General features: G+C 40.6%; 1 protein-coding gene across 1 annotated transcript in view; it reads left to right on the plus strand.

The window, feature by feature from the left end:
• The window catches only part of Smarcc1 (SWI/SNF related, matrix associated, actin dependent regulator of chromatin subfamily c member 1), a 103,982-nt gene that overhangs the window by 25,278 nt on the left and 65,168 nt on the right, over nucleotides 1-13,536 (plus strand). The window contains exons 10-14 of the mRNA XM_051140784.1: nucleotides 652-773; nucleotides 3,543-3,667; nucleotides 4,849-4,908; nucleotides 8,056-8,093; nucleotides 11,968-12,089. Coding sequence (XP_050996741.1) covers nucleotides 652-773; nucleotides 3,543-3,667; nucleotides 4,849-4,908; nucleotides 8,056-8,093; nucleotides 11,968-12,089 — 467 coding nt within the window. The remainder of the gene's footprint in view (nucleotides 1-651; nucleotides 774-3,542; nucleotides 3,668-4,848; nucleotides 4,909-8,055; nucleotides 8,094-11,967; nucleotides 12,090-13,536) is intronic.

The raw sequence follows: 13,536 nt of genomic DNA on the forward strand, positions 1-13,536 counted from the left end.
GCTGGTGCTCTAAACCTCTGAGCCATCTCTCCAGCCCTCTTTGGCTTTTTTGAGACACACTTTCTCCATGTAGCCGTAAGGACTCACTCTGTAGACAAGGTTGGCCTCAAACTCACAGCGATCTGCCTGCATCTGCCTCTGGAGTGCTGGGATTACCGGATTGAGCCACCACACCTGGCTCAATTGTCATATATTTTGAGTATAAGTGGAATTATTGTTAGCACTTCAGTTTCGGTGAATCACCTGAGATACTCAGTTTCAACCTTCCTTATGCTTTGGACCTTTAATTCAGCTCATTTTGTGGTGACCCTCACAGTAAAATTATTTTGTTGCTACTTCATAACTCTAGTTTTGCTACTGTTATGAATTGTAATATAAATTTATCTGTATTTCTCTAGGTCTTAGGCAACTCCTGTGAAAGGGTCGTTAATCCTCCCCAAAGGGGTTACATCTCAGAGGTTGAGAATTGCTGGCCTGAGAGGGTCAGGGATATTTTTTCATTGCTGGTATTTGGTACTTCATGTTGTGGCTTCATGTGTTCTGACTTAGGAGATTTGGTGCTGTGTGGAAAGTCACTCTGGACATGGGTTTGTAGAAACTGAGAAATTGACTAAAGTTGCCTGATACTTATTTTCATTTACTTCTTCCTAGCCAGTCAGAAGCCCAGAGAGAAGAGATAGAAAAGCATCAGCCAGTGCTCGCAAGAGGAAGCATTCCCCTTCTCCTCCTCCTCCCACACCCACAGAATCCCGGAAGAAGAGCGGGAAGAAAGGGTAAGATGTGTTCCATGATCAGAAGTCAGCGTGAGAGTTGCCAGGCTTGGCACATGCCTGTAATCTCAGCACTTGGGAGGCACAGGTGGGGGGATTTCTGCGAGCCTGGTTTACAAAGTGAGTCCAGGACAGCCAGGGCTACACAGAGAAACCCTGTCTTGAAAATGGGGATGGTGTGGGGGTGGGGGAACTCAGTGAGAAAATTTGAATGGCCTTCCTAGGTTTTATATTCACGTTGGATAGTTTGCCAAACAACAGTCATCCTTTTGACTTTGGCGTCTTTTTTTTTTTTTTTTTTTTTTTTCCAGCTTGTCTTTTTAACTTGTTTTTATTATTAAATTAAAAATTGTTACACCAGGTTTGGTGATGCGCGCCTTTAATCCCAGCTCTTGGGAGGCAGAGGCAGGTGGATCGCTGTGAGTTTGATGGCCAGCCTGGTCTACAGAGTGAGACCAGGACAGCCAGGGCTACACAGAGAAAGCCTATCTCAAACCTCCTCCCCCCAAAAATTGTTTCTTTTTGTTGGGCTGTGGAGGTCATAAGACAGCTGTGGGGGCACTTCTCACTTTCTACCATGAGGATGGGTCTCAGAGTGAACTGGTGCCGTTACCCGAGCAGCTGTCTTGCCAGTTTGATTAGATAGTATTGACAGGAGCTTCATTTATATAGGGGCACCTTGAGTGCAGTCTTTGTCATTGCTGTATACACATTAAGAAGGTGGGGCATAAGGAGCTTTAGAAATCATGCCCTGAGCCCTGCATGGTAGCATATGCCTGTTATCTTGGCACATGGGAGGCAATGGTGAGAGTACAGCTAAAGGGTCTAGACTAGGCTGCTTACAAAGCATGTTTCCTCAGAGCTCAGCCCGAGACAGCGGAGTTACTGCCTTTTGGATTTGACCACCTCTCCCGTTTCTGATTAAATGGATAGAAGAGTTAGAACCTGTAATTGTTGAACTGTTGGATGTTCTCACAAAACTAACAGCATACCTAACAGTCTTGTCTGAGTGATATTGTAGATTTCTAATTGAATATACTGGTAATATAGTACTTTATACAGTGCAGGAAGTATATACTAAAGTACAGCTAATATTTGCTAATTCAGTTATTATTAATAGATATTTGATAATTTCAGACTTGTCTGCTTTACCACACACGTTTTGTTTGTGTGTCTTTTTGTTTTTCTTTAAAAAATTTTAAAATCGTTTATTTATTATGCACACAGTACTCTGCCTGCACATGTGCCTGCACACTAAAAGATCTCATTATAGATGATTATGAGCCACCATGTGGTTGCTGAGAATTGAACTCAGGCTCTCTGAAAGTGCAGACAGTGCTCTGAACTGCGGAGCCGTCTCGCCAGACCTGGTTTCGTTTTTCTGGACTGGTTTCTCATGCAGACCTGGCTGTCCTGGAGCTGTGTAGACCAGACTCTCCTCAAACTGTGCCTCTTCCTCCTGAGTGCTAAAAGGCGGTGTGCCACTACCGCCCAGCCCATCCTGCTTTGTTATGTTTGTTTTATTTTGAGTCAGGGTCTCTATATAGTCCTGTCTGTTCTGGGCCTCACTATGTAAATAGGCTGGCCATACTCATAACCTGCCTCTGCATGGCACAAGCTAGAGTCATTTGAAAAGAAGAAACCTCAATTAACAAAATGCCTCTAGCTGAGTATGGTAGCACATGCCTGTAATCCCAGTAGCCCTCAGGGAGGGATGGAGGGAGAAAGGGGGGGGGAGCCCCTACCAGTTAGCCCTGTAAGAAGCCTGTGGTGTACTTTCCTGTTTTATGATTGATGTGCCAGGCCTTAACTCACTATATGCGGCACCACCCATTGACTGGTGGTCCTGGGTGGGATAAGAAAGTTGGTTGAGCAAGCTAGTAAGCAGCTCTCCTCTGTGCTCCTTTCTTTTCCTGTCATGTGTTTTCTTGGTATTTGTTTTTTGTTTTGTTTTTCCAGACACAGTTTTTCTGTGTAGCCTTTCCTGTCCTGGATTTCACTCTAGACCAGGCTGGCCTCGAACTCACATAGATCCACCTACCTTTGCCTCCAGAGTGCTGGTATTATAGGTGTGCTCCATTACTGTGTGGGTTTTTCTGGGTACTTTGTTAATTTGTATGTGTATGTGTTGGTTGAGACATTCTTCTCATGTTTCTTAGGCTGGTTGTGAGGGAGCTCAAAATATAGACTTCTGCTCAGCATCCTAAGTGCTTCAGTTATAGTAACATGTCACCACACCCTGATGTGTAGTGCTTTTTTGTTTGTATCACATATGAATTAGGTAGTGATTCTATCCTTTGTATAATTCCTCAATATAGGGAAATTCTTCCATTCTTTATTTTAATTCTCGTGTATTTCTAGTTTTCCTAATGATATCTTCTCAGAGAAAGAGCCATGGCAGTTTTCATAAGGAACATGAGGACTTTTTAGTTTTTAATACTCCAATGATACCTCAAGAAATACAGCTGTCTGTGTCTTCCAAACTTACCCAGTTTATCATGTATAGGCAGAGAATGCTGCGCTGCCCTAGCAGGTGTTCTTTTATTGTACTAATTTATACTCATTGTAGGCAGAGAACAATGACTGTGCTGTTGCTGAGACTAATTACTTAAGAGTTTGGGGCTCATTTGGTATTACTTGAATTAGGCATCTAATTTATTTGATTATTTCTTGTTTTTAAAAGTGTTTTCTTTTGTAATTACAAATATTAATTTAGATCATTGATTCCGCTAAAAGTTCTATAATTTCTCTTTTCTGCCTTGTATGTATTAGACAAGCTAGCCTTTATGGCAAGCGTAGAAGTCAGAAAGAAGAAGATGAGCAAGAAGATCTTACCAAGGACATGGAAGACCCAACACCTGTACCAAATATTGAGGAAGTGGTCCTCCCTAAGAATGGTTGGTGCTCTTCTGCATGAAACCGAGTGTTGATTGCCATTTCTCCGTAAGATGCGTAATGTCATGCTCTGGGTTTACAGTTCTTTTGTTTGCTTGTTTTAGGCTTTTGTCATAGCATGTCTATATAGCCCTGCCTGTTGTAGAAATCACATGTAGACTCAGACTACCCTGGAACTCAGAGATCTGTCTGCATCTGTCTCCACCTCCTAAATGCTAGCATTAAAGGCTTGTGCCACCCTGCCTGTACCACGTAATTTTTTAAAAGATTTATTTATTATTTATACAGTATATAAAGAGGGTACCAGATCTCATTATAGATGGTTGTGAGTCACCATGTGGTTACTGGGAATTGAACTCAGGTCCTTTGGAAGAACAGGCAGTGCTCTTAACCTCTGAGCCATCTCTCCAGCCCTGTGTACCACATAATTCTTAACTTTCAAATGTGAATAGATTTTCTCCTAAAAGTTTTAAGGAGTTCTCAGTTTCTCATGTTATTTATTGGTCATTTTTGTTGTTTGTGATATCTTTTCTTTTTTTTTTTTTTTAAAGATTTATTCATTTATTATTTATACAGTATTCTGCCCCTGTGTGTGCCTGCATGCCAGAAGAGGGCACCAGATCTTATTATAGATGGTTATAAGCCACCATGTGGTTGCTGGGAATTGAACTCAGGACCTTTGGAAGGACGAACAGTGAGTGCTCTTAACCTCTGAGCCATCTCTCCAGCCCTCTTTGTGATTATTTTTTTTTTTTAATTGATAATGTCTAATGCACAAAAAGTTTGGGAAAAGATAGGCATTCCACCATATGTTGACAATTTAGCTTTTCCACATTTGTAAAATAGGAATATATTGCTAACTGAGTGATTAGTTATAGAATGTGCCTGGTAGTTTTGTGTCCTGACCTTTTTACATAAAGGTGAGTAATGAACTACCCTGGGCTTGTAATGATAAGCATGTGTGTTTTGATCATGTTGTATCATGTTGTCTTTATTTTTATTTATTTCATGTTAATGGTGGTTTTGTCTGCATGTGTGTACCACACATGCCATGGGGGCCCAGTTTCACTGATCCCCTTGCCCTGCCTGCTTAGCCACCTCCAGCTCCTTGCAGTATATTCTTAAAACCAGTGTGACTAGCTATCTGCTCTAACACATGATTCTACTGGTTTCCCCCTTTTAGTAAACCCAAAGAAAGATAGCGAAAACACACCCGTTAAAGGAGGCACCGTGGCAGATCTAGGTAAGGAAGCCATAACATGATTTTTCTTTCGACTGTGTCAGCGCCTTATTTCAGATTGTTACTTTACTTTCATTTGCTTTGTTTACTGCTCTTCAAGATTAACCGGCTGCCTTCTGTTCTGTCATCTTTTATTTTCCTACCATGACCTGCACCTGACAGTACATGGCATTTCTCACAAACTAATATAAACTTGGCAATATCTTACTTTCACTTGAAAATAGTTATCATCTGACTTTTAGAGAAATCATTCTAATAAAAATAATGAATTTTTGTGTCTCTACTCTTTTATTGGGTTGTGCAGATGATTGCATGACTAGAGGAGTATTCATAATACTCATCCATGGTGAGTTTGAGGGCAGCTTTGAACTACATGTTGAGTTCCTGGCCAGCCTGGGCTAAAGGACCTTAGCTCCCCCAACGCCATCCTCTTTGAGCAAAATGTAAAGTTATTAGTTTTTGTGCATGCTATGTGAGTGCAGGTACAAATGCTGTAGTTCACGTGTGCAGGCAGAGGGCTACAATTGGGACTCTACCATCCTTACACAGGGGAACTCCAGGGATTGACCTTGAATGCGGCAGTGCAGCCACCTCTCCAGCCTCTTTCAGCACTTTTTTAAAGTTTTCATTTCATTCACTCCTGCTATATTTTTTTGGCTTATGCCACAGTGGTGCATATTTCTTCATGGTTCTATTTTAATGTCTGTTTACAGCACATTATCAAAGATAAATAGATGCGCCTTAAAAGTATTTCTATTTTATTTTGATGTTATTATCAGATCTTAACTGTTATTTATACCTTACATATATTTATTTTTCTCTTTCATTACTTATAATTACTGACTGGAGTTCCAGAAAAATAACTGCTAGTTTATAAGTAAACTTTTATTTCTCCTTGTTGCATGGAGAGTGTGGAGGATTATAAAAGTGGCTCTTCTCCTCACTGTGAAATTTTGATAAACAGGATGGTGATTTGTGATTTATAACTTGGGTGGGTTTCGGTTTTTATGGTTTTTCTTCTTCTTCTTCTTCTTCTTCTTCTTCTTCTTCTTCTTCTTCTTCTTCTTCTTCTTCTTCTTTTTTTTGGAGACAGGGTTTCTCTGTGTAGTCTTGGCTGTCCTAGACTCTTTGTAGACCAGGCTGGCCTCAGACTCACAGAAATCCACCTGCGTCTGCCCCTGAGTGCTGGGATTAAAGGCCTGTGCCACCACGCCTGGTTCATATTGTTGATTTTTACCTATGTGTTACTAATCACTTGTTAGAAATAATATATAGTTGGTGGCAGGCTGTCAGTTTAGAACAGGGACCATACTTTTCTCTCGTCTTTTTTTCTTATTTTACTTTTCATAACATACTCACTAATGCCAGCATCTGTTAACTTGTTGCAGATCAGTGGTGTCCATTTTGTACTGCCTTAATACTGTATATGTAGTAGTCACATACTTCACTATTAAACCCTCTTAGCTCTGTTTTACTAATAATATGATTTGATTAAAATAATGTTTTTCTCATTTTAAATGGAGAGTAGAGTGTTTCAATAGGCTATTTTCAGGTATTCTAATACTAAATGATGTAGCTCATGTTTGGGATCTGTTTTGTGTTCATCATCAGTGATTCACATTGTCACTGTGCGCTGTTGTTAAAGTGTCTTTGTTATGTATGGGACATGCATTTTACTTCAGAGACTTGTGTGATATGTGTATTTGTGTTTTGTTTTATGTTTACTGATTTGTTGTATGACATCAACTCTCTCCCCACTCTGCCCCACCCCTGGGTTTCTCTCTTTGGTCTTGGCTGTCCTGGACCCAGCTCTCTGGACCAAGTTAGCCTGGAAACCAGAGATCCTCCTGCCTCTGTCTCCTAAGTGATGGCATTAAAGGCATGTGCCTCTTTCTTGTTGTTTGGTTTTTGTGACAGGGTCTCAACTCACGGTTGGCCCTGAGTGATCCAGACTTCATTTTGTAGACTAGAGTTGTACTCACAAGAGATTGGCCAGCCTCTGCCTTTTAACTGCTGTGGTTAGAGCCATGAGCTGCTATGCCTGGCTATATCAGATAGTTCTGTGGGATTTTCTTTAACATTTTATTGTTTATAAATTTTTATGATTTCATTTTTGATTGCACCACTTTGTTCTGCAGTCCAGGTTGGCCTTGGACTCAGAGATATGCCTGCCTCTGACTTCCAAGTGCTGCGATTAAAGGTGTGTGCCATCACTTCCTGGCTTAGTTTAAAATCTTTGTAAAAATTAAGTTCTTGGGCTGGAGAGATGGCTCAGAGGTTAAGAGCACTGGCTGCTTTTCCAGAGGTCCTGAGTTCAGTTCCCAGCAACCACATGGTGACTCACAACCATCTATGAGATCTGGTGTCTTCTTCTGGTGTGCAGGTGTACAAGCAGACAGAAGAACGTATATATAATAAATAAATAAACCTTTAAAAAAACGTTTAAGTTCTTGTTTTTTGTTGAAGAATGTTTCGAGTGCATGCATAATGAACCAGGTGTGTGCAGTGCCCAGAGAGCTTAGAAAAGGGCATGTCAGCTACCATCTGAGTGCTGGCAACTGAATCTAAGTTGTCTTTGTTTCCCTAATTGCATTATATGTAGTTTTTTCTTGTTCTGTTCTAAACAGCGCACAGGCCTTAGAGCTCCTGTCTTCAGTAGGCATGTGCTTTTTTTTTCTCTTCTTTTTCTTTTTGTAAAGTTGAAATCTTGCTGTGTAGCCCAGACTGGCTTCCAATGTGGGATCTTCCCGCCTCTTCTGTACTGCTGGCTTGGACACCTTTGCCGCTATGCCTCATTTAGTCACTAATACGTTTACTCTATTTTTTTCCCTGGAATCCACAAAACCATTTTTGCTTTACTCATTCTTACTAGACTAGTTTTTCATTCAACTCTTTTACCAAGATCTCATTACCAATATGATCCCTATTGTGATTAAGATAACTGGTAGAAATTAATAACCCACTCTTCATTTGTTTAAAAGTTGGTATGACCTTCCATCTCCATGTGTTTGTGTAAAATGATCGCTTCGTTGTTGTAAATTTGTTTTAGCAATCATCTACTTTATTTATTTTCTCTCTCTAGTATCAGTTTTGCAGAATGTACAGATTCTATATAAATCAGATCATACTGAACTTGTTTTGATTTTGCAGATGAGCAAGACGAAGAAGCAGTTACAACAGGAGGAAAGGTAAAAGTTCGTTTAGGCCTGTGTGAGCCACTTATCTTTTAGTCACATTCACTGAACAGAGACAGAATTTAGATTGGTGTCAAGCTGGCTTGTGTGTGAGTATGTCCTTGAACTATTGATCCTCTAGCCTATTCCCCTGACCACTGTTTTTCTCGTGCTAGATTCATGTGATAACGGGGATTATAACCGAGTGGCTTGTATATGTATTGGCTAAGCATATACTACCTGGTCCATAGTCCAGTCCTTTTTCTGACAGGGTCTCAATTTTTTGTTCAGGTGGCCTGATACTTGCATTTTAAGTAACTGTGCTGTCTTGGTCTCTTTAGTAGTTGAAACCATGTACATACACTACTATACCTAGGTTTCCTCCTTTTTTTTTTTTTTTTTGATGTCAGAGTGTCAAGCTATTGTCCAGTTAGCATTGGCCTTGAACCTCAGGGCCATCTTTCTTTCAGGATACTAGGATTGCAGTCATTAGCTACCACATCCAATTAATTTTCTTTTTTGTACTCTCTGAGAATAGTTCTATTTCTGTTGGTTGTTGTTTTGTTCTGGGGGGGGCAGGGTCTTTCTGTGTAGCCCTGGCTGACCTGGACTTGCTTTGTAGACTAGGCTGCCCTCGAACTCATAGAGATCTACCTGTCTGTTTCCTGAGTGCTGCTACCACCCAGCTTGTTCTATTTCTTTGGTTTTTTTGTTGTTGTTGTTTGTTTTTTGTTGTTGTTGTTGTTGTTTTTTGTTTGTTTGTTTTTTGTTTTGTTTTGTTTTTCGAGACAGGGTTTCTCTGTGTAGCCTTGGCCATCCTGGACTCACTTTGTAGACCAGGCTGGCCTGGAACTCACAGCGATCCGCCTGCCTCTGCCTCTGCCTCCCAAGTGCTGGGATTAAAGGCGTGTGCCACCACGCCCGGCTTTGTTCTATTTCTTAATCAAAAATTTTATTGAGAAGAACCTTAGCCTTTCTCAAGGATTACCATCATAAGTTATAATTTGTAGTTCTATACTTCCCTATTTGCAAAGTGGTAATGATAGTTGACTACATTGTTGCTGGTGTGCCTATCAATTCAGATTAGTAGTGTACCATACTTTGCCCTGATTTTTTTTCACCTTTCTATTGGTAGAGGTGTAATACAGATTACAGGTAAGGTAAATTGTTTATCATGCTTTAACCTTTGTCAACTTTTAATCTTATTTTTGTGAAGATTTACTTTTATAGCCGGGTGTGATGGTGCACGCCTTTAATCCCAGTACTTGGGAAGCAGAGGCAGGGAGATCTTTGAGTTGGAGGCCAGCCTGGTCTACAAAGCGAGTCCAGGACAGCCAGGGCTACACAGAGAAACCCTGCTTTAAAAAAAACCAAAAAACAAAAAAAGGAAAAAAAATTTTTTTTTTTTGTTTTTATTTGTGTGTATGTGTCTGTGTGAGTATATGCCACATTGTATGTGGTTGCCCATGGATGCCAGAGAAGATGTTTGATCCTTTGGAGTTTGTTTCGAGCTACCCGATACGAGTGCTAATCAGCAAACATGGGTCCTCTATAGGATGGCCAAGTGCTTTTAACCACCGAGGCGTCTCTCTTTCCCTCTCAAGCTTCCTCATCACCTGCTTTCTGTTCACTGACTCTGGATAGAGACAGGCCATTGTCTCATTAGATGTAAGATTAAACTTTCCTCTTTCTAGGGCAGCAAGGGGGCAGTTTCAGTCAAGCTCTAAGGTTTGGCTTTTAATTTTTTTTATTATTGCATTTAATTTTTTTGAGACAGCGTCTTACCCTGTATTCCTGGCTAGTCTAGAATTCATAAGAGTTCCATCTGCTTGTACAAGTGGGGTGGTTAAAGGTGTGTACCACAGTGTCTGTCAATAATTACAGCTTGCCTGTAAGTCTCTTAGAACAACTTTCTTACTTGCTAAATATACTTGTAATAGAAATGCTCCAAAGTAACATTTAAAATTAGATCTTTTTGTTTTATGCATTTATGGGAAGACATTAAAATCTGTTTTACAAGTCATAATGCAATAAAACTTAAATATTATTTATTGACCGGTAGCTTGTTTGTTTGATTGGTTGGTTGGTTGGTTGGTTGGTTGGTTTGTGTTTTGAGACGGTCTGTACATAGCCTTTGCTGGCCTGGTACTCACACAGAGCCAATGCCTCTGCCTTCCATTGCTGAGATTAATAGTTTGTAAAGACGCTAGTCTCTTGCTTTAAAGGCTTTCCTCACATTCACTGTTTGGCTGAGGCTGTGGTGACTCATCCCCGCTTTGCATCCTGATCGCTGGTTTGTTCTCTAGGTGTGCGTTCCCAATACCAAACTCATGTAACTTAGGTTGGAACAGCCAGGTGTGGCCTGGTCTTGGCAGAGTTCAGGGCTAGCCTGATATACATACTGAGGTTCCAGACCCCCAGCAAAAAAAGAAGTGGCTCCTTCAGTAAATTTTTCATTGTTTTCTGATTGAGATTATTATGATTACTGGCTTTTTTTTTTGTTTCTTCTCAAGGAAATACTAATTTTTTAAAAAAACATTATCCTGTCTATGCATACCTCGGTGTGCTTCTTCTGGGGGGGGGGTTGTGTGCGCGCGCGTACGAAGGTCAGAGGACAACTGTCACGAATAGACTCTGTCTTTCCACCATGGGGGTTCCAGGATCCAAACTCTTGGTGGCAGGCACTTTTTCCTGTTGAATAATGTCCTCCAATGAAAAATCTAAAGGTCACAATCAATTTCTAAAACTACACCTCAAACATACTTTAACCAAACCTAAACATAAGACTATTAATCCTGAGACCGTTTTTGCTAGTTTTTAATTAATTAAAAATAATATTTTCTAACATTTAAATACCAGCCAATGTTCTCTGCGTTTATATCAGATTTCATTCTCTTATTTATTTAGTCACTTTATTAGGTTTTTGGAGTCTGGGTTTCTCTGTGTAACAACCCTGGCTGTCATGGAACTCTGTAGATCAAGCTAACCTCAAACTCAGAGATCCACCTGTCTCTGCTTTCTGATTGCTGGGGTTAAGGGTGTGAGACACCACTGCCTTACAAATTTAATCCTTTTAAAATTGGTCATAACATACTTGTTTTGTTTGTGCACGCATGTGAGCACACATGCTGTAGCTTACATGATGGAGGCAGAGGGCAACTTGTTACTGTTGCTCCTGGGGATTGAACTCAGCTACCAGACTTAGATACACGCCACGCCCCCTTACTCACTGAGCCTTCTCACCAACTCATACAATTTATCTTAAGAAATACAGAGATATGTACTGGCAACAGATCTTCATATTAAGTACTATGGCTTAGGAAGTTTTTGTCAAATTAAGGTCAAGAATTAGAGTCTATGAAAGAATATAGACTAAAAATGGTTCTAGTAGAAAAATACTTCATAGCTGAGATGGCTTAGTTCGTGAAGTCCCTGCTTCTTAGGCAATAAAACCTGATTTCAGATCCCTGCCACCTACAGCAGATCCTAGTGAAGCAGCAGTGGGAACCTGCAGTCTGGTTCTGGGGGATGGAGGAGTGGAGATGTTTGAATCCACAGACCTAATTGCCTGTCCAGCACAGAAGCTTAAAGATAAGTGAGACAGTAGAGGCAGAGGCAGGTGGATCACTCTAAGTTCCAGGCTAGCCTGGTCTACAAAGTAAATCCAGGACAGCTAAGGCCGCACAGAGAGACCCTGTCTCAAATTAAAAAAAAAAGCATAAAGGAAAAATAAAATGTTATCAGTTCACCATGTTTACCTTTAGAAGTAAGAAATGTTTATGCTTGAGAATTGTTTTCTTAGTCCCTCAAACTGGATCCACTATCTTCATTTGTTTGACCTACTATGTATGTGACTTGACTTTTGTTAACTTTATTTTGTTATGTATAGGAAGACGAAGATCCTAGCAAAGGTGACCCGAGTCGGTCAGTTGACCCAGGTGAAGATAACGTGACAGAACAAACTAATCACATCATTATTCCCAGCTATGCATCCTGGTTTGATTATAATTGGTGAGTGGGCTTTTTCCACCTGAAGCATGTGATTGAGGGGTGGGAACACTTCCAGTCAGGCGGGTTGCTCTGCCTGCTTCCCCATCTCACTGATAAAAGAAAATGGACAGTTTTTTAAACGTGATCTTCTTCTTCTCCTCCTCCTCCTCTTCGTCCTCATCCTCTTCCTCCTCCTCCTCCTCCTCCTCCTCCTCCTTCTTCTTCTTCTTCTTTTTTTTTAAATAAGATTTATTTATTTATTAAGTATACAGTGGTTTTGGCTGCATGTACACCTGCACACCAGAAGAAGGCACCAGATCTCATTATAGATGGTTGTGAGCCACCATGTGGTTGCTGGGAATTGAACTCAGGACCTTTGGAAGAATAGGCAGTGTTCTTAACCTCTGAGCCATCTCTCCAGCCCCCTCTTCTTCTTCTTTTTTTGGAGACAGGGTCTCTCTCTGTGAGGCCTTGGCTGTCCTGGACTCAGTTTGTAGACTAGCCTGGCCTCAACTCAAAATGAGCTTCACTGTGAGCCACCACCTTTGCCTCCTGAGTGCTGGGATTAAAGGCGTGCGCCACCACACCCAGCTATGAGCATGTTCTTCTTTCTGACTGTGTGTTATTTGTGTGTATTTCCTCTTTTCACTATGCAGTAGTTCTTAACCTGTCAGTCATGACCCCTTTGAGGGTCACATATCAGGTATCAAGGATATCAGGTATCTATATTATGATTTATAACAGTAGCAAGATTCCAGTTATGAAGTAGAAATGAAATAACTTTATGGCTGAGCATCCCCATAATATGACATACTGATTTTTAGGAATGTGAGCAGCTTTTAAATTCTGTTGGTTGACTTTTATTACTGTGTTGCTCTATTTACTACTCTGATTTTTGCTATTCAGTTTCCAAAAAAGTCTTCATTTTGTGCCTTTTTATTGTCTTAATGTCATAAAAACTAGTAATAAAATTTATAATTTTTATTGTCCACATAGATTTTGTTGTTTTCAGACTGGGTCTCTTGAGTTACACCTTATGCTAACATCAGACTTTTGTCAATCTTGACTGTCTCAATTGTTGGTGTTACAGACTTGAACCACTGCTCCTAGCACAAGTTTTTCAGTTAAGAGAATAGGAAACTACAGTATATATTATCAGTAGAAAACACAGATCTTTTAAACTGTACTCTTCCCCCATCTCCCTTTTCTTCCTCCTCCTCCCCCCCACCCCCTCGATTTTTTTTGAGACAGGGTTTCTCTGTCTAGCCTAGGCTATCCTGGACTCACTTTGTAGACCAGGCTGGCCTCGAACTCACAGCAGTCTGCCTGCCTCTGCCTCCCGAGTGCTGGGATTAAAGGCTTGCTGTTTCCTCTTATTTGTAAAGGAGCTGGCTAGTGAAACTAATTTTAGCAAGAAGTACTCAGTTTGGGATGCTTATTAGTTTTCCTTTGAAAAGTGAGTAATGCA

The sequence above is a fragment of the Acomys russatus genome, chromosome 32, assembly GCF_903995435.1.
Source record: "Acomys russatus chromosome 32, mAcoRus1.1, whole genome shotgun sequence".
Classification (NCBI taxonomy): Eukaryota; Metazoa; Chordata; class Mammalia; order Rodentia; family Muridae; genus Acomys; species Acomys russatus.